Source organism: Pseudopipra pipra, chromosome 24, assembly GCF_036250125.1.
Source record: "Pseudopipra pipra isolate bDixPip1 chromosome 24, bDixPip1.hap1, whole genome shotgun sequence".
Classification (NCBI taxonomy): Eukaryota; Metazoa; Chordata; class Aves; order Passeriformes; family Pipridae; genus Pseudopipra; species Pseudopipra pipra.
Window position 1 is genome coordinate 2297871 of NC_087572.1, and position 21067 is coordinate 2318937.

At 57.1% G+C, this 21067-nt stretch overlaps 3 protein-coding genes across 8 annotated transcripts; 2 read left to right on the top strand and 1 right to left on the bottom strand.

Annotated features, from left to right (window-relative positions):
- Positions 1-2111: 2111 nt before the first annotated feature.
- AK2 (adenylate kinase 2) lies at positions 2112-9391 on the bottom strand. 4 transcript variants are annotated; one of them, XM_064635137.1, is made up of 7 exons: positions 9185-9341; positions 8599-8724; positions 6518-6628; positions 6322-6416; positions 5666-5738; positions 4892-5087; positions 2112-2921 (listed from the first exon to the last, which is right to left on the bottom strand). In XM_064635137.1, the coding sequence occupies exons 1-7, from the start codon at positions 9302-9304 to the stop codon at positions 2914-2916; spliced, it is 729 nt and encodes a 242-aa protein (XP_064491207.1). In that variant the 5' UTR covers positions 9305-9341; the 3' UTR covers positions 2112-2913. The 4 variants fall into 4 exon arrangements, with proteins under 4 accessions (XP_064491207.1, XP_064491206.1, XP_064491209.1 ...); XM_064635139.1 differs by lacking the exon at positions 2112-2921 and adding an exon at positions 5392-5539 and having other exon boundaries at positions 4950-5087; positions 9185-9342; XM_064635136.1 differs by lacking the exon at positions 2112-2921 and having other exon boundaries at positions 3998-5087; positions 9185-9391.
- A 946-nt stretch (positions 9392-10337) lies between these two features.
- AZIN2 (antizyme inhibitor 2) lies at positions 10338-17008 on the top strand. 3 transcript variants are annotated; one of them, XM_064635132.1, is made up of 11 exons: positions 10338-10768; positions 11346-11447; positions 12524-12698; positions 12775-12948; positions 13667-13839; positions 14277-14408; positions 14738-14903; positions 15022-15184; positions 15259-15371; positions 15579-15793; positions 16138-17008. In XM_064635132.1, the coding sequence occupies exons 3-11, from the start codon at positions 12600-12602 to the stop codon at positions 16277-16279; spliced, it is 1377 nt and encodes a 458-aa protein (XP_064491202.1). In that variant the 5' UTR covers positions 10338-10768; positions 11346-11447; positions 12524-12599; the 3' UTR covers positions 16280-17008. The 3 variants fall into 3 exon arrangements, with proteins under 3 accessions (XP_064491202.1, XP_064491203.1, XP_064491201.1); XM_064635131.1 differs by lacking the exon at positions 10338-10768 and adding an exon at positions 11030-11185; XM_064635133.1 differs by lacking the exons at positions 10338-10768; positions 11346-11447 and adding an exon at positions 10997-11185.
- Positions 17009-17799: 791 nt separating this feature from the next.
- NDUFS5 (NADH:ubiquinone oxidoreductase subunit S5) lies at positions 17800-19290 on the top strand. The gene is made up of 2 exons (XM_064635141.1): positions 17800-18151; positions 19078-19290. The coding sequence occupies exons 1-2, from the start codon at positions 17936-17938 to the stop codon at positions 19180-19182; spliced, it is 321 nt and encodes a 106-aa protein (XP_064491211.1). The 5' UTR covers positions 17800-17935; the 3' UTR covers positions 19183-19290.
- Positions 19291-21067: the final 1777 nt, after the last annotated feature.

Below are 21067 nucleotides of genomic sequence, written 5' to 3' on the forward strand. Positions count from 1 at the left end.
CCGCAGCCTCCCCAGCGCACCCATCGCATCCCACTGCTGCTTTTCCTGCCCAGCGGTTGCCACAGCGACAGGAGGGGAATCCCATCCTCCGGTCCTCCACCTCCCAGGGCCTCGCTTGGTATCACCCACTGCAGCTCTTCCTAAAGAGACCGCGGGAAGGGCAGGGGGACAGCAGCAGGGAATGGCCAGTGATGGCCTTGGCGAAGCCGTGGCTCGATATGCCTGGAAGGGAAGGGGGAGCAGGGGCAGTCACGGGAAGCAGGCTCAGAGCACACAGGCTCTTGCCTTATCCACAGTTCCACCCGTGCCCCCTGAGCTCTTCCCACCTTTCCACCCCCTCCCTTCACTGCTCCCAGCCAGTTCTTTGTTCCTCAGCCCCATGTGCTCGCTGGTTCAGGGCTGTGCCAAGTGCACCGTGGTGGCACAGACTCCCCCCGGACCAGGATCTGTGCTACTCGCCCGCGGCAGAAATCTCTGCAGTGACTCCTCCTCACTCCCAGGTCAAGGTCAGAGATCAGGTAACGATCAGAAACCTAAGACCAGCTCCAAGCCAGACCATCAGGAGTCGGTGGGCTCATTACCACTAACCACAAACCCACAGTGAAAGGTTTTCCTGCAATCCCTGTCGCCGAAGGTTTCGTTGGGAAGGGAGAAGGGCAGATACATTTTTAGGTCTGCAGCACATTTTTAATGGAAAGAGATGGCCCAGGGCTTTCATCCCTCCCCCCATCCAAGATGCTGTTTCTTTTCAGCAGAAATATTGCTGCATTAGAGAACAGGTCACTTCCTCTATCAGTGAGAATTCAGTGTCCTATTTGATGCTGGTCCTTGTGCTATAAATAGGAATTTTCCCCTTTTATAGCTGCTGAATAATTGTGTGTATGAAATATGAACACAGTTTTCAAAAGAGTGCCTGATAAGCAGCTTGCTGGAACGAAATGGTTGAGCAGAAGGAATTTACAGCACCTGCAGAGCATCGTGTGCTGTGGAAAACATTCAAGGTCAGCGAGAGAGAGACAGGTCACAGCACAGATCCAACTCCACAGCATCCCAATAATCCATTTCACACTCCACACTCAGGTAAGGATCACCTCAGAGGAGCCAAGATTTCTCCATCCCACGGACCAGAAAGCCAGGAGGAGCAGGCAGAACAGGTTTCTAAAACAGCAGGCAGGGAGCAGAGGACACAATCCCAAACAAGGAAGAGCACAGTTTAACATCCACCATCAAAAGGAACGAGGGAAGAAGTCAGGGAGGCACAAGCTTGGCTTCAAAAGAGGGAGAGTGGTAATGGGAGGTACAGAGAGGTAACAAAGACACCTGAGCACAGAGACTGAATGGCTGAAGAGCAGGAGAGCCCAGTTATGCTGGAAAACCAGTAATTTCTGCAGGAAATTGGCATATGCAGCCCAACCCTTTCTGGTGCTGGGCCACGGTGCCCGAACCAAAGCCCTGAACACAAGCACGGCTGCAAGAAGTGTGGATAAACAACTCTCCATCAGCACATCAAGAACAGCCTCCTCTGGGATATCTGAGGGTCAGGGTCCCTGTGGAGGCAGGAGAAAGGGAGAGCAGGAAATGCTCTCATTCCCTGCAATTAGACAGTTTTTTCCCCTGTGAATTTAGAGAGGCACAGGTGGAGGAAGGGATGCAAGAAGGTCTGAAAGGCAGAAAGCAAATGAGCAGAAACAGAATACACAATATATGGCTTCCCGTTGCTGCAGGAAGAGACAAGAAAAAAACAACATCAGCTCCTCCACACACTGGATATGCAAAGGGAGGAGGAAAAAAAAGAATTACATCAGTTGAAGTACCTGCAAGGAGCTCTAGAGAGAAAAACAGGATGCACAGGGGCTCAGTGCTTTCAGAGTCACGCATGAACAGGAAAGAGAACCAGCAAAAGGCACCATTGCTATGGTGATCTAAAGCATTGGACACACTCAGCAAGGAGAAGAGATAAAAGGAATTACAAGCCACATTTTCAGCTGCACAGAACATCCTTGAGATAGGATCAGGCCCCAGGATCCACCCAGCACAATTGTTAGTTGATGCTGTCATCTGCCTCCTCATCCTCCTCGCTGTCTGCAGGTCAAAGAGGACACAGCACCAGATACAAATGTAAAGGGGTTATTTTATTATTGATTCAGAGGTTAGACAAGGCACCATTTGATCTAAAAAGAAATGCAAAAAACCCCCCCCAATTAAGTGTTATTTTTGCAGGCAATTAAGAAAGTCTCTTTTGCATTTCTTCAGCATTGTGTGAATTCCAGCTTGGTCATGATCACAGAAAAGCCACCCCATTCCCAGGTAAGGCAGGTTTGGACTAGAGCCACAGCCCCTCTTCAGCAGCAGAGAATCCTTGAGAAGTCTCTGTGCCAGGGTTTAGGAATGCAGCAGAACAAGAAAAACAAAAGTTCCAGGAAAAACCCATGGCACCTCTTTTTCCTTTCCGTTTCAGACATGATGCATCATTTGTTCATTTTGGTCCTCGCTGACAGGAAGCAACTTCAGGAAAATCACAGCAAACCTTTCAGTGGCCTCAGGGTACCAAGAGCCCACGAGACAAGCCCTGAAAGTCCTGGAGAAGCCTGGAATGGCACCTAACCCTACCCTCCAACAGGTCAAGGACCTGCAGCTGATCACTCAGAGGTGTTTCTTGTTTTGCCTCCCCAGACATGATTTCTAAGGAGAAGGCCACCTCTTCCTCACAATGATTCTGCCAAATAAGAAATCCAACCAAAACCCTACCAAATCAGCCCCCAAAACCCTTGTTTACCACCTCCTTTCCCCCCCCCTCCCATCAATCATAACCCCCCCACTCCCAGCTGCCCTCCCTTGCACCCAAGGGAGGGCTGCAATGGGTGATGTAGCAGAGTGTGCAGCGTTTGGTGGTGTCTCATCTGGTTCACGGAGTCACTCAGCTGGAATAAATGGGAACAAAGAGAAAAAAAAATATTTAGGGGGAAAAAAAAAATCAAACAAAATGAAGCATGGTTTATGGCAGAAAAAGGCTGGTGAGCTGGATGCAAAGTGAGCACAAGGGAGGAAAGGAATGAAAAGTGGAGGAACATCTTGTTCTTGCTGTAGAGTAAAACCCTGACCAAATCCAGGAATGCCAAGTGGCTGGGAACCCTTCCCTGCCATTATGGCAGCACAGAGGGGGCTGCAGCTCTCTGACTCTCTCAAGATAAAAGCTGCTTCTACTCAGAACTTCTTTACAGTCACTGAGACGCCAAGGCAGCTCTAACACACGCTTTCCCCTTCCCTGGAGCACAGGAATCCTATCCCAAAGGCTATCCCGACCTCCCAGCGTGCTGGCATTGGGGCTGCCCTTCCACAGGAAAGCCAGAGACAAAGCAAGGGCCATCTGGGAATCCCAGGGGAGCACAGGCTGCTGACAAAACCAGCCCTGTTGACTTCCAAACCCTTTCTCCCCAGTCACGTGCTTTCAAGAGAAACAAGTCAACTGCTTTCGGTTCCCCGGTGTCATTTCCAGTTTGCTGGAAGGGAAGAGGTTGTTTCCCTGGAAAGGATGTATGAGGACAGAATGTGATTTTCAGACAAAGGAGAAATTATCAAGAAAAAGAGCAAGGGATTCCTGAGGATTAAGCATCTGCTCTGGACACAGAGCCCAAAGCAGCTCAGTGCACAGGAGGGAGATGGGCCATTTCCTCTGGAGAGGAGGGTACTCAGTACCTCTCAATCAGCAAATACACATGGAAGGCCAAAGGACAAAGTTTCACCTGTGCCAATCTATATTTACAGCGGGGTCCTCTAGGAAGGGCTGGAATCCCTCATGGACAAAGGTCAGTGCCAGCCCTGCAGTGTCACCCTGAGAAGACAAGGCACTACCCCCCCAGAGTGTCCTCACACAGAGAGCCCGTTGGATTTGCTCAAGAAACAGGAACATTTCCATGAGCTCGTAATGAAGGTCGTTAGCTCAAGGGCACATGGAGCCAGTGGTTAATAATGCTGTCTCTCCAGCCTTGAGAAATCATTTGTTTTGCAATAAGGCTTTATTATATTTAGACTTTGGGATCAGGAGAAGCTCAACACATCTTCCAAGGCAAGGGTGAAGAGATAAAACCCAAGTCCTTTTCTTATCCTCACGAGATCCCAACCTGCCACAAAGTGACTGTGAGACTCTAAACACGGACTCCATGTTTTTAAAAAGAGCAAGAAGCACTAATTTGCTATATTAAGGCCCACAAATGACAAGAGGTTGAAACCCCCACACACTTTCTGTCCCCTAAGTCCCATCAGCACAGGAAGACAGGCTGTGCTCTCAGGTAACCTGCCACCCCACCAGGAATAAAACACATACAAGGAGAACACGTTGTCACTCAGCCCCAAGCAGCAGCAAAACTGTCCCTCCCACGGCTGCTCCCCAGCAACACGCACACAGCAAACCCACGTTTCATTCCTGCACCTTCACATCACCTGGGAAAATCCTTTCCCCACTACTCAATCCTGACCTCCAACCTTCTCCTAGGCCCCTGTGGAGCAGCCAGGAGGAGCTGGAAGTACAGTTCCTTCTCCAGGTAGGTGCATTTCTAAGATGAAACAAAAGCTTTTTGACCCAAAAGGGTGCAGATCCCATTTTTGGCAGCCGGAGCCTGGGCTCGCTGCGGCCTCTAGAGGCCAAAATCTCCCACACCCGCAGACAGACTGACGTTCACATATAGCGAGATAGAGACCGTTAACAGCTCGTTTAATTAGAGAATTAGCACAGCCCTGCCTTGGGCTGCATCACCTTGTCCCCTCCTCTTCTATCTGCTCAGCTCTTCACCCTCCCTGGCCCCAGAGACAGAGAAACAGAGGGAGAGGGAGAGAGAGAAAGCAGAGCTCTGTCCTGGGACAGAGCCCTAAACAAACATAACCAGGTCTTTACATGTTGCTCTCGAGAAGGCTGCCAGGATGCTGGCAAACACCACGTCAGGAGACTGGGAGGCATCCACGGCCGTATGGATCCCCCTCCTGCTGTAGTAGGAGATCAGGGGAGAGGTCTGGGTGTGATAGGACTTCAGGCGGGTTTTCAGGGCGGTCTCATTATCGTCGGAGCGGCGGATCAGGGGCTCTCCAGTGACCTGGGAGAAGCAAGGGGACAGTCTCCAGCTTGCTGCAGCCTGGCACGCTCCCCCCTTCTCTCCACAGCTCCCACAACCCCCGCACCCCTCCTCCAGGCCACACTAAATGCAGAGCTGCAGAGGCGACCCCCAGGTCTGCGGGGGAGACAGAGCGAACCCAGGGCAGCCAAAACAAATCCCAGAGCAGTGACTGAAGAGAGGAGGGTTCAGCACTGTGGTCGTTCCCCCATACACCACTCCAGGAGCCCCGAGAGCAGGCACCAGCTACAGTTGCTCCCCAGGATGGAAACCAGTCACAACCCACCGCAACTTCAGCTGTGGACAGAGTCCAACAAGTTCTGAGGCTGGCAGAGCCCGGGCCAGCTCTGCAGCACATCCATCCCTTCATCCATCCCTCCAGGCCTCGCTCCCCGCAGTGCCGTCGGCTCAGGCTGCCCAAGCAGTTCCCCACGCTCCCCAGAAAGCCAGGACAGAAGGTACAAGAGAAGGAAAGAGATGAGTTCTTTTTTTCCAGGGAGACTGCAAAGCATCAGCTAAACCCAAAGCAAGGCAAGCTGTGGCCCTGGGAGCTCACATACATCATCCTTCATGGGCTCTTTTGGGGGTCTGAACTCCTCGTGATACGAGCGGCCACTCGCTGGGTGAATCAGCCTGAGACAGAAAATAAGTGTCAGCAAAGCAGGGCAAGGTCTCCTGAGCCTGCCACTCATCAGCACAAGAACATCTGTAACAGCAACATGATTTGCCTTTCACTAGTAAGAAAATTCTCTGTAGTTATTTCTGTACCAAGGGCCTCTTCAGTTTGGAAAAGCAGCTGCAGCAGCAGGAGATGGAGAAGGAATTTTTACTTCCTGCTTTACTGGGGAAGGGGTCTGGCTTCTGGAGCTGTGAGGGTGACACAGTGACCTTAGACTGTGCCCAAATGTGTGCATTGTTCTGCCTAAGGGAGGAATACTGACTTTGGAGAAGGAAGACTTTAAAGGCTGAGCTGGGGCACCAAGGATGCTGATTCCTGTCAACAATCCCTAATTTATAGGGCAAGGGAGGGGCTCTGCTCAAGGCTGGTCCAGCCATGGGAGAACAGGTGAGGGATCACAGCAGAAATCTAACAGAGACCAGCACCACAGCCAGCCCTAAGCACTGGGAGGACAACCTGGGATCTGAAATCAGGATGCCATTCCACAGACTAGGAAACCTCAACCTGTGCACTGAGCATCTGGGAGAGAAGCGTTACCGTCCAGTGATCCTCCGGATCAGCAAGGAGTCAGGGATGCTGAACTCAATGACCGAGTCGAGCTTCTCCTTCCTCTTCTCCAGGAGCTCATCCAGCTGCAAGAGCAAACACCCACCTCAGAGGGGCTGAGGGCCCAGGGACCCCTGTCTGCAGGGAAGGAGGTGCCAGAGCAGTCCCTGAGCAGGGCCCCACGTACCATCTCCGCCTGCTTCACCGTGCGGGGGAAGCCATCCAGCAGGAACCCGTTCTTGCAGGGAGGGGAGTCCAGGTTGTTCTCAATCAGCTCCACCACCATCTCATCGCTCACCTGCAGAGAGGGGGGAAGCCTGTGGTCAGGAGGGACACCCTGAACTTACATACAGTTGCCTCCAGAGCTGCTGCGCTCATGGTGGGACTTTTGGGGTTGTCCTGTGCAGCGCCAGGGGTTGAACTCTATAATCCTTGTGGGTTCCTTCCAGCTCAGGATATCCTGTGACTCTACAACCCATGTCAGTGCCCAGGCTGCTTCAGGCCCCTCCTACAGCCAGAGGCAGCAGCCATGGCACAGGGCACTGCTGCTAACAGGGTGAAAGCTGCATGCTCATTCCTGCCCACGTCAAGGAAGCACTCCCTGCCATGACTGCTGTGGGAAGCACTCCCTGCCATGACTGCTGTGGGAAGCACTCCCTGCCATGACTGCTGTGGGAAGCACTCCCTGCCATGACTGCTGTGGGAAGCACTCCCTGCCACAGCTGCAACACCAGGATGTGGCCAAGGAGACCTTTCACTCCAGGGATACTCCACAGTGTGCCAGGGACTTGGACCAGTGCTGTAACCTCGCCGTTACAAAGGTTGCTGTATTTCAAGGAAGACTGTCAGCTCGAAGACAAACTCCTGAGATTATTTTTTTTTTTAAAAGCAACTCACAACAGAAAATTTCGACATAACCTTGATTTCCTGTTACTTTGTACCTTCACCCACACATCTCCCTCAGGAGACAGGAAGGGCAGAGCAGGCAAGTTGCTCATTGACTCCCATAAACCTTGTGTGAAGGTAAAAGCCCAGTAGTTGCTGACAAGCTCTGGCTTTGCTGGATAGTTTTTTCCCATCCAACAATCTCGGCATACCGCTGGGATTAGTGCCTTTTCCACGCTGCAGCACTAACAGATGCTGCAGCCCCAACAATAGCTGTTTATTTGGGAGCAGCTCTCCTCAGCAGCGCTGTTTTCTCCAACACACACAGCTGGGACCCAGCAGGATTTGGGAACCAGGCTGTCACAACACACAAACAACAGCCCCCACAGGCGGGGGGGGAAGTCTGGGTGAAGCAACAAGTCACTTCTGTGCCTTCCTGATTACACCCTTCAGAGAAACAGCCCCTGAGCATAAACCCATCCCAAACTGCTGTGCTCCCAGCTGAGTTATCACAGAGCCAGAGCACAGAGCTCCCCGTGGAGCAGCCTGGAGCTGGCTGCCACACACACACGTGGCAGATACCACCAGCCTCACCAGATAACGTCCCTATCTTTCATAACCAGCCGGGTATCGCAGGCTCGGTGTTGCAACGAGCTCTGGGCAGAAGCTGAGATAAGCCACGTCACTCTCCCCATTTGGGGCCTGCAGAGGCTCCCTGGGGTGTTACGAGCCCGTGACAGCCGCAGAGATGCCAGAGATCTGCCCCACACGGGGGCAAGTCGCTGCAATTTGTGGTTCCTTGAGTTTCCTGGAGATAGTTCAGTCCTTCTGATGAGATAATTAGACCCTTGTAAAGTGAATGTCAGAGATTCCAACTCTTGTCTCTGGGGGACCTAAAGTGCCTCTCTCACACAGCACCTGCTGTAGCTGTCACAGCAACAACTTTAAGTCTATTTTCACCACTTGTGCAAGAGCTGGGATGCAGATGAACCCTCTGAAGTGATACCTGGAGTCCAGGTATCACGGGAAGAGAGGCTGGAGCAGCAAAGCAACATCCTGCAGCTCCAAGGATACACCTTCAGCTCAAAGAATGCTCAGAAACCAGCCAGAACTCACCCTGTGAGCATAAATGCAAGAACCACCCAAGGACACAGGCTGTCAGTAAGCAAAGAGCAACTCTGAAGAGGAAAGGTGTTTTTATAGGATGTTTCTCCTGCAGGATAACAGAAGGAAAACCTCCACCCCTGCCTTCATCCTGCAATCTGCCTTCCCACACTAATTAGTTTTGTCACTGAGAATTCTAAACAGGAGGCGGGTTTTGCCTGCTCTCATTCCAGGTGCTGTCAGCCCATGTCCCCTCCCAGCACATCCCTCACGACCCACCAGCTTCCCAGCATCCATGGTCTCCTTGATCCGCTTGCCCAGCTCGGACCCCGAGGCCACCATGGCCCGCAGCATGTCCCCGGTAGCCAGGTGACACACGCAGTAGGTCTCGGCGAGCTTGGGAGCCTGCGGGAGAGAACAGACAGCGGTGAGCGCTCCGGGGATGGGACCTCGGGGTGGGGGGCCGGGGGGACGCTCAGCCAGGGCTGGGGTGGACAGGCTGGGGCCTTGTCCCCTGTGGCAGCACCGGGACGTGCAGCACCGGCACCACGCAGCACGTGGCAGGGCCCGGCGCCGAGTCCCCGGAGCGCTCCGGGAGCGGGGCCAGGGCACCGGGTCCCCGCGGGCCGGCCCTGCTCCGGGACAAAGGGATCCGGGACAAAGGGCCCCTGGAGGCGCGATACCGCCGAGCACCCCGAGGGAAGGGAGGCCCTGCGGAGCGGGACACCCCGCACGCCCCATGCCCTCGGCGAGGCCCACGCGGCGGTCACACGGGGAAAGGCCGGGCGGGCCGGTCCCGCCGGGCCGCTCCCTTCACGGGGAGCTCCCCCCGCCCCCCCCGCCCCTCCCGCGCATCCCCGCTCACCTGCGTGCCCTTGCCGGCGCCGGGCGGGCCCAGCAGCACGGCGCGGATGCCGTGGCGGAGCCCCGGTGCCGGTGCCGGGCCCTGCCCGCGGCCGCCCCCGGCCTGAGCGCTCGGAGCCATGGCCGCCGCCGACTGCGCGCCCGCCCCGCGCCGGGGGGCGTGACCCCACGCGCCCGGGGCGTGACTATGCATATGAGGGGCGTGGCCGCACGGACAACGGCCGCGGGTTTAAAAGCGAGTGTGGGCGTGGTTATGCGTGGGGTAGGCGGGGTTAATCCCGGCCACGGGCGGGGTTAAGTGCGGTGGGCGGGGTTAACCGGTGGTGGGCGGGGCCATGGCTCCGCGTGGCTCGGGGTCCTCCGCCGGTACCGGGCGCTGTGTCCAGTTCTGGGCTTCTCAGCCCAAGAAGGACATTTTGGGGCTGGAGCGAGCCCAGAGGAAAGCAACGGAGCTCGGGAAGGCTCTGGAGTGCATGTCCTGTGAGGAGCGCTTGTGAGGGGCTCAGCCTGGAGAAAAGGGGGCTCAAGGGGGAGTTTCTCGCTCTTTCCCGACTCCCTGACAGGAGGGTGTTGCCAGGTGCGGGTCGGGCTCTGCCACCAGGCAGCTAGTGGCAGGAAAAGAGGACGTAGTCTTAAGCTGCACCAGGGCAGGTTTATGTTGGACAGTAGGAAGTTCTTTACATGGAGAGTGATCGGACGTTGGAATGGGCTGCCGAGGGAGGTGCTGGGTTCACTGTCCCTGGAAGTGTTTAAGAAGAGACCGATGTGGCACTCAGTGCCATGGTCTAGCAGGCAAGGTGGTGTTAGGTCAAAAGTTGGACTTGATGATCTCAGAGGTCTTTTCCAACCTAATTCCTTCTGTAACTCTGTGGTTCTGAGCTCTGCTTGCCCTGGCGCTGCGTGGGCGTAGCGTGGGCTGGGCTCAGCGCCCTGCTCTGCGTGGGCTGTGCATCACAACCCTGCCTGGTACATCCAGGAGAGACTGGCACTGCAGTGCTCTGCATCCCTCTGCTCTCCCCTCAGTGCAATGCTCTCTGCATGGCTTCCCACACTCCATGCAGAGCAGTCCAGGACTGGTGCCAGGCCAGAGCACTGGGAAAACACGCCAGGATCTCACAGGAGACAAGAGCTTCCTTGGCCCTGGTTGTCAGGAGAGTCTGTGGCAAAGCCAAGACCACGGTGTTGAATACAGAAACCCAGGATAAGTCTGTCCCTCTCACCTCCTCATTGGGGGCAGCTACCCCTCCACACACAGAACACTGGCTCCTCAGCAGCACCAAGGAGGGACCTGCAAATTAACAAGAAGAAATTAAAATAGTCCCTGCTCGGCCCTTGCTCTTTGTGGGATGGAGCAGTGCAACCATTTCCAAATGCAGCAGAGACAGCACTGATGGACCAGACGAAGCACCTCCATTTATGGCAGAGCTGGACCTGCTGCCAGGGAACCCACTGAAGCTGGCAGCACCTCAGCAAGGGCAGGATCAGTCCCTGACATCTTCCCAACTACCTCCTGCCCGCCCTGCCGGAGTCCCAGCCAAACAGGCACTGCAGGGAGCCTGGTTTCCCTGGCAGCAGCATTTCAGAGGTATTTTGAGCTCTCTTCCCCACGAGGGTCCCCGTGCATAGGATGCACAGCCTCGTGAGGTGGCCCCGCAGCAGGGCTGGGCTGGGGATGAGCTGGACTGGGTGAGAACCCCGAGGTGACTCCTGGGGGCAGCCCCAGCCCTGGGAGGGGGCGGGCGAGGTGGGGGAGTGTTCTCCAAGAGGGATGCAGGATGCTCAGAGGCAGCTCAGCCAATAGGGTCGCTGGATTTGGTTGTCATGGTTACAGTTGGGAGGCAGAGCAGGGAGGGAGCCCTGAGAGAGGAGGGGTGCAGAGCTCCCCCCTCTTCTGCAAGGGCTCAGGGCGGGCAGGGAGCTGGGGCAGGACAAACAGCCGCTGCTGGGGCCGGTTCATTCTCTCGGGAGACCCATGGCAGAATCTGTTTAAATGCTTCCTGAGGTAAGGGGGCTTAGGGGTCTTTGAGGGGAAATGTCTTGCCTGGCACAGTGAGGAGGGGGCTGGTGAGGGATGCCTGTGGCTGCTGAGTTTTGGGGATGGTGGGTGGAGGGTGCTGTCGGTGCCCCTCTCCCTCGCTAACCCCGTCACTGCTTCTCCCCAGGGCCCCCGGACCCCCAGCAACAGCCACACCTCAGGGTGCTGTGGGAACTCTGCATTCCTTGGGCAGCACGTCTGAGCACCTGGGAGGGAGAACCGGGCCGTGGTAAGGGGGGGGTGTCCCAGGCTGGGGCACGTGTTCCAACAGGAATGACCCACCTCACTGCTTCCGTGCCCCATCCTGGTGGGCTGGGTGCTGCTTAGTGATGGGATGTGAAGGGTAAAGCTGTAGCAGTCGCTCTCCTTCCCTGAATATGAGGCTCTAAGAGCTTTAAAAACATGTTTTTTCACCTCATTCCCCAGCTCTGGAATTTGCTGGTGGGGCTTGCTCAATGCATTACAACATCCTGCTGCTCCAGGGTCAGCGTGGTCTTTCTCCCAGTGCCTGCCCCAAAATGTTGTCAGTAGGTGTCTGTGGGGAGGAGGTGCAGTGCTGCTCTGAGAAATGAAACCTCTGCCTCCTGCTCCCTTCAGATCAGAGAGACCATGTTCCTGTAAGATCCCTGGGGCTAGACCTGGATTATCAGTGGAAATGTTCCCTGCTATGTTGTCAGCTCTCTGGGTTATGAGACAGGCTGGGTCCAGGGCAGGAAATTGTTAAAGTGTGCAAGCTTAAAGATAAAGCTCTGCTAGGATGAGCCAGGAAACTCTGTGCAGCTTAACTGTCCCCTGGTTCCACACCCTGTGTCATGAAAGAGCCGTGGATCCACAGCAGGGATCCAGACTGTCCTCAGGTCGGGCGGTGTCAGTGAGGGGTCTGTGCTCTGCCTCCCTTTTCCCAGGGCTTGTGTGCCTGGGAAAATGGATCCATGAGAATGGAAACCATAAGGGATCCTCACCACAGCAGATCCAGCTACATTCCAGAGCGTGAAGGGACATGTCCTGGCACATAAAGGCCTCCATCCTCTTCGCAGTGCAGTTGGCTTTGTTGTTGAACTGCTGCTGATGGAGGCAAGGCTGCTGTGTGCCAAAACACAGCTCTGAGCTGCAGAGAAATGTGTCTCCTCCCCCAAAAGAAGATGCTTTAACCCACAGGAGGGCTCTGCTGAGACGCTGGTTTGGAGCAGAGCAGCACAGAGCTCTGCCTGGGGCAGTGCTGCCGTGGGAGGGATGGATGGGGAGCACCCCGGGGTGCTGATGAAGCTTCTGGACCCTGCCCTTAATATTCCTTCTTTTTTCCAGTGTGTTGCTTTTTTAGAATCTATACGCTACTCAAGGAGGCTTTAAATGAGCATCATCACACCCTGAACATCCCACCATGAACGGGTACCTGAATGAATCCAATTTCCTGATGGTGGAGGAGGGCTTCACCACCAGAGACCTGCTGGAGAACCTCCTCGGGGAGCTGTGCCAGGGGGTAAGGGCTGGTTCTCTGCTTCCCCCCTTACAAGAGGCACTCATGGAAGCTTCTGCTTACTCCAGCTTTCCCCTAGAGCGACCAGCAAGCCTTCTTCGTGGCAGACCTCGGGGACGTCGTGAAGAAGCACCTGCATTTCCTGAAGGCCCTGCCCCGGGTGAAACCCTATTTCCCAGTTAAATGCAACAGCAGTGAAGGAGTGATTCGGCTGCTGGCAGAGCTGGGGGCAGGCTTTGCCTGTGCCAACAAGGTAAGGATGTGGGAGGACAGCTCCAAGTGAGCATCCTACAAGCATTTGTGGGAGAGTGGCAGAGCCCACCCTCCTTTCCTAAGTCTCCACTCAGTAGGTGACATTTACAGGGGCAGGAGTCTCCCTCTGCTGTCAAAAGTCTATTGGCACAGCCCATAAATCCCTGTCCTCTGTCTGGTGACCCAGGCTTTCCCTTTGACCAACATTCCTGCCTCTGGAGCTGGTGTCTTGGCTGGCAGGCTTGGCTGGTGGCACAGCACACCCCTGGGGTGCCACTGCCAGAGCCATCCAACTCTTGCTTTCTTTAAGGATGAGGCTAAAGCTCCCTGCTCCCTCCTCCTCATCATTTGCAATAGCCAGATTTCCAGGGAGGAGCCAAATTAAGCCACTAACTTGTACATAATTAAATAAGATGGGTTTCCAGGAAGAGAAAGTGCAAGTGTTGTCACAGCTCAGACCAGGGGTCACATGCCAACCCTACGCCAGCTAAACCCACCTGTTTCCTCTCCTGGTCTCATGCTGTTTTAAACACCTTCCCACAGTCTGTCCTTGCCAGGACAAAGTCCACTGTGATGCCTTTGAGCTCTTGTAGCTTTTCCTTGGAAAAGCCCAGGCCGCAACGCTGACGCTTTGCCCTCCCCGGTGCTGCAAACTGGACAAGACCCAGGGCTGGTGGTGGCCACGGGGACCTTCCTGAGTGTGTTCCCTGTCCCTGCAGGCTGAGATCACACGGGTTCAAGGCATTGGAGTCCCAGCTGACAGGATCTTCTACAGCAGCCCCTGCAAGCAGGTTGCCCACATCAGGTATGCGGCCAAACACGGGGTGCAGCTGATGACCTTCGACAACGAGGTGGAGCTGAGCAAGGTGGCCAGGAGCCACCCCCGTGCCAGGTGGGTGTCTGGCAGCACCATTGGAGGGGCAGCTGGAGGAGGAGCTGGGCAGGGGCCTGTGGGGTGCTACAGGGGCTGAAGAGGAGGTTGTAGAAGGTTGGTGTCGGTCTCTTCTCCCAGGAGAAAAGCGATAGGACAAGAGGGAACAGGCTCAAGTTGTGCCAGGGGAGGTTTAGATTGGATATTTGGAAAAATTTGATCACTGAAAGGGTGTTCAGGCATCGCAACAGGCTGCCCAGGGAAGTGGTGGAATCACTATCCCTGGAAGTGTTCAGAAAACACGTAGATGTGGCACTTGGAGAAATGGGTTAGTGGTGGGCTTGGCAGTGCTGGGTGAATGGTTGGACTCGGTGATCTTAGAGGGCTTTTTTGGCCTTAATGATTCCATGACCCTGTGATTCCAAGCCCCCTCAACACAGTGTGGCTTTGCTGTGCAGGATGTTGTTGGGGATCACTGCTGACTCCAGCCCTTCTGCCCACCCGAGCATGACATTTGGGACCACGCTCAAATCCTGCCGGCACCTGCTGGAGGCAGCGAAGGAGCAGGCTGTGGAGGTGGTTGGCATCAGGTACAGCACGTGGTTCTTCTTCCAGAGGGGTGCTCAGCCCCTGTGGATCGGGATATGGGGAGCTCTGCCCTGCTGGAACAACACAGTGCTCCACGGAGCCACCGGGAGTGAGGTGAAGGCAGGGATTTGCAGGGATTCACCTTGTGGGGGCCAGTTTGGGACAGGTTTGACCCTAAGAAAGGCTTTTTGGGGCTCTGTGGGTCTGTCCAGGTGGTCTGGCTTGAGGTGGTGTGTGGGATGCACAGAGCTGCCGCCAGTGGGTGACAGTCCCAGTGCTGTCACTCTCTGGGGACAGTCAAACCCTGTTGAAATGGGCTCTGTGCCTTCAGCTTCCACCTTGGGGGCCGTGGGCTGGAGCCCCAGGCCTTCGCTCAGGCCGTGGCTGCAGCACAGCTGGTGTTTGACATGGGCACAGAGCTGGGCTACCAGATGCACCTCCTGGACATCGGCGGGGGCTTCCCCGGCACCGAGGACACCAGAGCCCAGTTTGAAGAGGTACCACAGCCCCCAGCACCTGCCCTCAGCAGGCACAGAGCGAGGCTGGAGGCTCTCCCTGGGTCTGGCTCGCTGTGAAATCCCTGTATCCAAGAGGGTACTTCTTCCTCCCACACAGATTGCTGCCGTGGTGAACTCTGCCTTGGACTTGTACTTCCCGGATGGCTCCGGGGTGGAGATTGTTGCCAGACCGGGGCGATACTACGTCACCTCTGCCTTCACCTTTGCTGTCAGCATCACTGCCCTGGAAGAGATCCCCATGGAGCAGCCTGGCTCTGACGGTGGGTGGGACAGTGGGACAGGTCCACCTGTGTGCCCGAGCCCCCCCTGAGCCCTGTCCTTGTTCCCCTTCCAGAGGAGGAGTCCAGCAGCAGGAAGAGCCTCGTGTATCACCTCAACGACGGCATCTACGGCGCCTTCAGCTGCCTCCTGTTCGACAGCCCCTGCCCCAGGCCTCGGCTGCACAAGGTGAGGGGGTTTGCCCAGCCTGGGGAGAGCCCAGGGGGTTCCTCACGTTGTATGACATCACCTCATGCCAGAAGGGAGCAGACTGTGGGGAAGCTGTAGCCAGTCTGTGGGCTCCCGGGGTTGGATCTTTGGGATGGGTGGAGATGAGACAGGTCACTGTGACACTGGGACATCCTCATCCCCGTGGCTGCTCTCTGTCCACCCCAGAGACCCTGCCCAGAGCACCCCTCCCACAGCAGCAGCCTCAGGGGCCCCCCTGGCCACGCCGAGGATCGCATCGCCGACGGGCTGGAGCTGCCCGAGCTGCACGTCGGGGACTGGCTGCTTTTTGGGAACATGGGGGCCTACACCATCCCAGCCTCATCCCAGCTCGGGGGGTGTCCCCAGCCACACGTCACCTACGCCATGTCCCGCATGGCCTGGTAAGAGACGGTCAGAGTGGGGGGACAGGGCTGGGTGGGGTGGGAGATGCCGCTTTCCCTCCTCCACCGGGGCTCTTCGCCCGAGGAAAAGGGTCAAATCTGAGTCCCAGAGCCCTGAAAATTCAGGGTAAAAACCTGGCCTCAGAGGCAAAACTCCTAGTCTTTTAAATGTTGGCAAACTTGAGCCTGTTTTTCGCTGGGGAAGCCACGGGCAGCTCGCCTCTGGCTGTTGTTCTGTTGGGGGGGATGTGAGAACTCTGGAGATTCCCCTTCTCTGGGCCCACCCCCTTCACGAGGGGCTGCTCCTTCCCCCTTGCTCCCCCTCGGGTGTCTCCCACTTGCAGGAAAGCCATCCAGCTCTTCCAGGGAAAGCCCCTCCAGGCAGAAGAAGACCGTGAGAGCCTCTGCACGCCCCTGTCCTGCGGCTGGGAGATGGCAGAGACCCTCTGTGTCCCCCCAGTCTTCGCTCCCACCGGCATCATCTGAGCAGGGACGGCACAGGGAGGGGAGGACCCATGGTGGGGAAGGGCCCTGGGGTGGTACCGGGGTGGGGAAGGGTCCTGCAGCAGTACCAGGGTGGTGGGGAAGGTCCCATGGCAGTACCAGGGGGATAAAGGTCCCACAGCGGTACCTGGGGTGGGAAAGATCCCACAGTGGGAAAGGTCCCACGGTGGGAAAGGTCCCATTGTGGTACCAGGGTGGATGAAGATCCTGTGGCAGTACCCAGGGGTGGAAAAATCCCCCAGTGGAAAAGGTGCCACAGTGGTACCAGTAGGGGAAAGGTCCCACAGTGGTACCGGGGGGTAAAAAGGTCCTGCAGTGGGAAAGGTCCCGTGGTGGTACCGGGGGGGGATAAAGATCCCATGGCAGCACCTGACAGGGAAAAATCCCCCAGTGGGAAAGGTCCCAAAGTGGTACCAGAGAGGGAAATGTACTGGATGTACTGGAGGAGGGAAATGTCCCATGGTGGTATCAGGAGGGAAAAGGTCCTGCAGTAGGAAAGGTCCCATGGTGGTACTGGTGGGGGAAAGGTCTCATGGCTGTACTGGAGGAGGGAAAGGTCCCACAGTGGGAAAGGTCCCCTGGCAGCACCAGGGGGAAGGAGGTGCTCTCCTGCTGCTGGCACCACCCCGCTCCGCTCTCCCCAGGACTGCACTGGGAACTTCGAAGTAAATCCTATCCCATGGATCCTGTCCCATAAATCCTGCTCCTCCAGCTCGTGCAGAGTGTGTTTGGCAGGTGGGCGGGGGGTGCCCAGCAGGTTTGGGCTCTTGTTTTAGGAGGGATGGTAATAGCTGGTGTCCAGCGTGGCCCGGGGGTGGGGGATGAGGGAGCCCCCGGCTCCCCCTCCACACCCCGCGCTGGAGGCGGCGCAGAATCCGTCTGCAATCAGCGTTTTAATGAGCTTTTGCTCATTAGGGAGGGCGGGGCTGTTCACCCAAACCTTGTCCGGGCATCCGGAGGGAGCCCTGGCATTTTGGGGGCACGGAAATAGGGGGGTGGGTTCGGGATGTGGGTGTCACTGTGGGGAAGACCCATCTGCCAGGTTCCCGAGGTCCCCTCAGCCCTAAGGAAGGCTCCTGTCCTGGGGTGTGTGTGGGGGTCCTGCACAGGACAGCCCCTCTGAGACCTGAAAGTCAGGGACTGGGAGAACTGGAGGTCACTAGGAGCCCTGGGAGGACACTGGGAGGATACTGGGAGGATATGGAGCACTGGGAGGACACTGGGAGCCCTCAGAAGAGGACACTGGGAGCACTGGGAAGACACTGAGGACACTGGGAGGACACTGGGAGCGCTGGAAGGACACTGGGATGACAGTGGGAGTACTGGAATGACACTGGGAGCACTGGGAGGGCACTGGAAGGACACTGGAAGGACACTGGGAGACCCTCGAGCGTGGCCGCCAGGGGGCGCTGGGGCGCGGCGAGCAGCGTGTCCTCCACCCCGCCAGAGGGCGCTGCAGCGCGCGGGGCGCCGCTCCTGCCTCCCCTCTCTGTCCCCTCCCCGCCGCAAAGCGCGACGCGGTGTCGCGCTTGGAGTCGCGCTTGGCGGCGGCGGCGTCGCGCGAGGCCGGTGAAGGACGGGCCGGGGGAGGGCCGGGGGTTTCGTGACAGCGGCCGTGTCGCGACAGAGCGCGCAACCATGCCCTTCTGGGACCTGCAGAAGCAGCTGGGCATCGACGTGGACACCTGGCTGCTGCGGCAGAGCATGCCGCAGCCGAACCGCAGGGCCGCCGTGTGTCACGCCTTCGAGCGCGAGTGGGTAGAGTGCGGGCACGGGATAGGCCGGACGCGCGCCGAGCGCGAGTGCCGGCCCGAGTACGAGGACTTCATGGAGTGCATGATGCGCGTCAAGATGGTGGGTCAGCGCGGGGCTCGGAGGGGTGCGGGGGACGCCGGGCTGGGAGGGACGGGGGGGGAACTGGGGGGTCCTGACAAAGGGGCACCAGGTCCTGGTGAGGGACATGGAGGTGTCCAGGCCGAGGGGGGATACGGGGGGCACCGGGGGGGGGGGGGAGAGGACATGGAGGTCACGGGGATGTGGAGGGTCCTGATAAGCGGGGGGGGCACCGGGTCACCAAGGTCCGGGGGGGGACATGAGGGGCCCCAAGGGTCTGGACGGTCCTAATTAAGAGGAGGGGAGGGGGTATGGGGGGCCTAAGGGAGGCACGGGGTGGGTACAGAGGTCTCTGGGGGGCCCTCGCAAATAGGGGTGAAAGGGGGGGCACGGGAGCACCAGGGGAGGGGGCTGGAGGCACCTGAAGTGCTGGGTCAGGCTGGGGAGGGGGTGCTGAGGGTCCTGGGCAAGCTCTGGAGAAGGTCTGGGGGCTCCAGCCCGAGGGGGAGAAGGGGGATTGGGGTGGGTTCTGTACCTCCAGCAGCCCCTTCCCCGAGGGCTCTGGTGGCTGCAGGAGCCCAGAGAAGCTGCGGCTGTCCCATCCCTGGAAGTGTCCAAGGCCAGGTTGGAGCAGCCTGGGATGGTGGAAGGTGTCCCTGCCCATGGCAGGGTTTGGAATGGGATGGGCTTTAGGGTCCCTTCCCAACCCAAACCACCCTGGGATTCGGGTCAGCCACTGGAGGAAATCCTGTCTAACCAAAAACATCGGGCTGAAAACTCAAATTATCATCAGCTGTAAAATGTGCTGCAGCATCCTGAAAGCCCTCAGGTTTTTGGGAAGAGGCTCCAGCCTGTCTGAGGAGCACCCAGGGCAGGGTTAATGTGGGTTCCATGACCTGCCCTGGGGACCCCCTGAGAGCTGTGACACCCCCCTGTGTCCCTGCCAGGCCAAGAGGCTCCAGACCATCCTGCAGCAGCGGGACAAGATGATCAAGGAAGGGAAGTACACCCCACCTGACTACCACCAGGGCAAGGACGACTCCAGGCCGTGATTCCCGGGGTCCTGACGTGGAATTCCTGCGGGAAGCAAGCCCACAGGACACAGGGGTGGGCAGTGACCCCACGCATCACTCGAGCAGTAAATATCCCTTTGGAATGTCTCCTTGGCTCTGTCGTTTCTTTTTTGGGGGAGTAAAACCTGGTGTGAGGGGCTTTCCCTGCAGCTGATTTCCCTGAGGGGGATTTGGGACACCTTAAAACACCGGAGAGGGGCTGGGAATGTTGCCCTTGAGGGGGTCAAATGCCCCTAGGGCTGGAGGGAGTGGCAGCCTGTCCCTCCTGCAGGAAAGGGATTTCTGCTGGAAATGACAGGAGAGTTGGAAAAAATGCCAAAAAATCTCATCAACTATCTAAGCTCGTCCTGCAAAACTGGGCTGTTCCCAGTTGCTCTCCAGCTGTGTGAGGTGAAAAATGACTCAAACACCTCTTTTCCACATGGATTTGGGGTGGAAGGGGATGGAACTGAGTTCTCTCCTGCCCTCTCACTGTGTGGGAAGCAGGTTTCTTCCCTGGAGGCTTTGAAATCCCGTGTGTCAGCAGGATCCATGGAGTGCTGCGGTGGGCAGGGGGGTTGTCCCTCCCAGGGGGAGCTTTTCCTTCCATTCCCTCCAAATCCTACTCGATTTGAGGACAGCACTGAAGCAGGTGAGTCCCTGGAAATTGAGAGGGGCCGGATTTGTGCTTTAATCCGTGCTTTTAATCCTGATGGTGGTGGAGTTGGTGCTGGATCTGGGATGCAGGGGGAGCCTGTGGGTTTCCTGATCCTGACAAATCCCCACGCTGGGTGACAGAGGCTGATCCAAGTGAGGTGGAACCTCCAGCAGCAGGTGACAGGAGGGGAATTCCCCTGGGAATGCCCCTCCCAGGGCACAGGGATCCCTCCTGGGAGCAGAACAGGCTCCTGAAGCCCTGATTCCAGGCACAGACCTGGAATTGCTGCGTGCTTGGATGTGAGAGGTCAAAGCTGGGTGCTGTGTTTTCGGGGCTCTGCCCAACCTCTGAGCCATCCTGGGGTGTCCAGGGCTGGGACCTGAACCAGGAAAGCTCCATTATTTCCAGAGAGTCCCCTGGAAGAAGCACTTCCTTGGATTTCACTGTTTCCACACAGGCTGTGGCAGCCACGGCCTCGCAGGTGCCTTCCCAGTGGGATTTGACCTTCTTTTGGGATTTCTGCATCTCCTCATCCAGTTCCTCTCCCTCAGCTCTCTCCAAACCAGCCTTCCCGAGCGCTGCTGGGAGGTTTCTCCCTTCCCCCAGGGCCCAGATGGATCCGTTGCTCCAGCCCAGATGGATTCCCTGCGCTCGAGCTGAGTCACAGCTGGGGATGGAGCTGCAATTCCCCCTGGCAGAGCCCCAAATTCCGGGTCTGGGTTCAAATCCTCTGAGCCAGGGGTAAGGATGTCAGCACTGGGGTGCATCTCTGTGTTCCAAATGTGAAAGGAGGCAGGAGGGAGCTCCTGGGGTGGGAAACACAGGAGGGATGTGGGAGCAGTGTGAGGAAACGGGCAGAAACGTGGATGGTTTCAGGTGGAAAGGCCCTGAGGGGCTGAGATGCTGCCAGAGCTGCCAGAACAAGTAAATGATGGATAAAGAGGGAAAATTGTGCTGGGCATGGAAGTGGAACAGTGACACGTGAGCCATTGGCCATGGAGTTATTTATCCGCAGGGAATAGTTGTCCTGGAGGGATCTGGGAGGAGGAGAGGGCAGAGGGGATGGGACTGTGTGGATGGAGGGGGTGTGGGGACCCACATGGCACCTCCAGGAAGCGCCCAGCAGGGTTGAGCTGTTCCAGGACCACGATTTCCCAGGATCAGCCCCTGGGTTTCACTCAGGGATGGAAATTTGGGAAGCGAGGCCAGCCAAGAGGTCAAACCTTT

Excerpts from the sequence above, each read along its gene's own strand:
- AK2 (XM_064635136.1), bottom strand. The coding sequence starts at position 9,376 with ATGCATAGTCACGCCCCGGGCGCGTGGGGTCACGCCCCCCGGCGCGGG. Across the intron at positions 6,629-8,598 it reads CCATGGATGCTGGGAAGCTG|GTGAGCGATGAGATGGTGGT; the intron begins GTGGGTCGTGAG and ends CCCTCTCTGCAG. Across the intron at positions 5,739-6,321 it reads ATCCGGAGGATCACTGGACG|GCTGATTCACCCAGCGAGTG; the intron begins GTAACGCTTCTC and ends TTTCTGTCTCAG.
- AZIN2 (XM_064635132.1), top strand. The coding sequence starts at position 12,600 with ATGAACGGGTACCTGAATGAATCCAATTTCCTGATGGTGGAGGAGGGC. Across the intron at positions 13,840-14,276 it reads AGGAGCCACCCCCGTGCCAG|GATGTTGTTGGGGATCACTG; the intron begins GTGGGTGTCTGG and ends TTTGCTGTGCAG. Across the intron at positions 15,794-16,137 it reads GCCATGTCCCGCATGGCCTG|GAAAGCCATCCAGCTCTTCC; the intron begins GTAAGAGACGGT and ends TCCCACTTGCAG.
- NDUFS5 (XM_064635141.1), top strand. The coding sequence starts at position 17,936 with ATGCCCTTCTGGGACCTGCAGAAGCAGCTGGGCATCGACGTGGACACC. Across the intron at positions 18,152-19,077 it reads GCATGATGCGCGTCAAGATG|GCCAAGAGGCTCCAGACCAT; the intron begins GTGGGTCAGCGC and ends TGTCCCTGCCAG.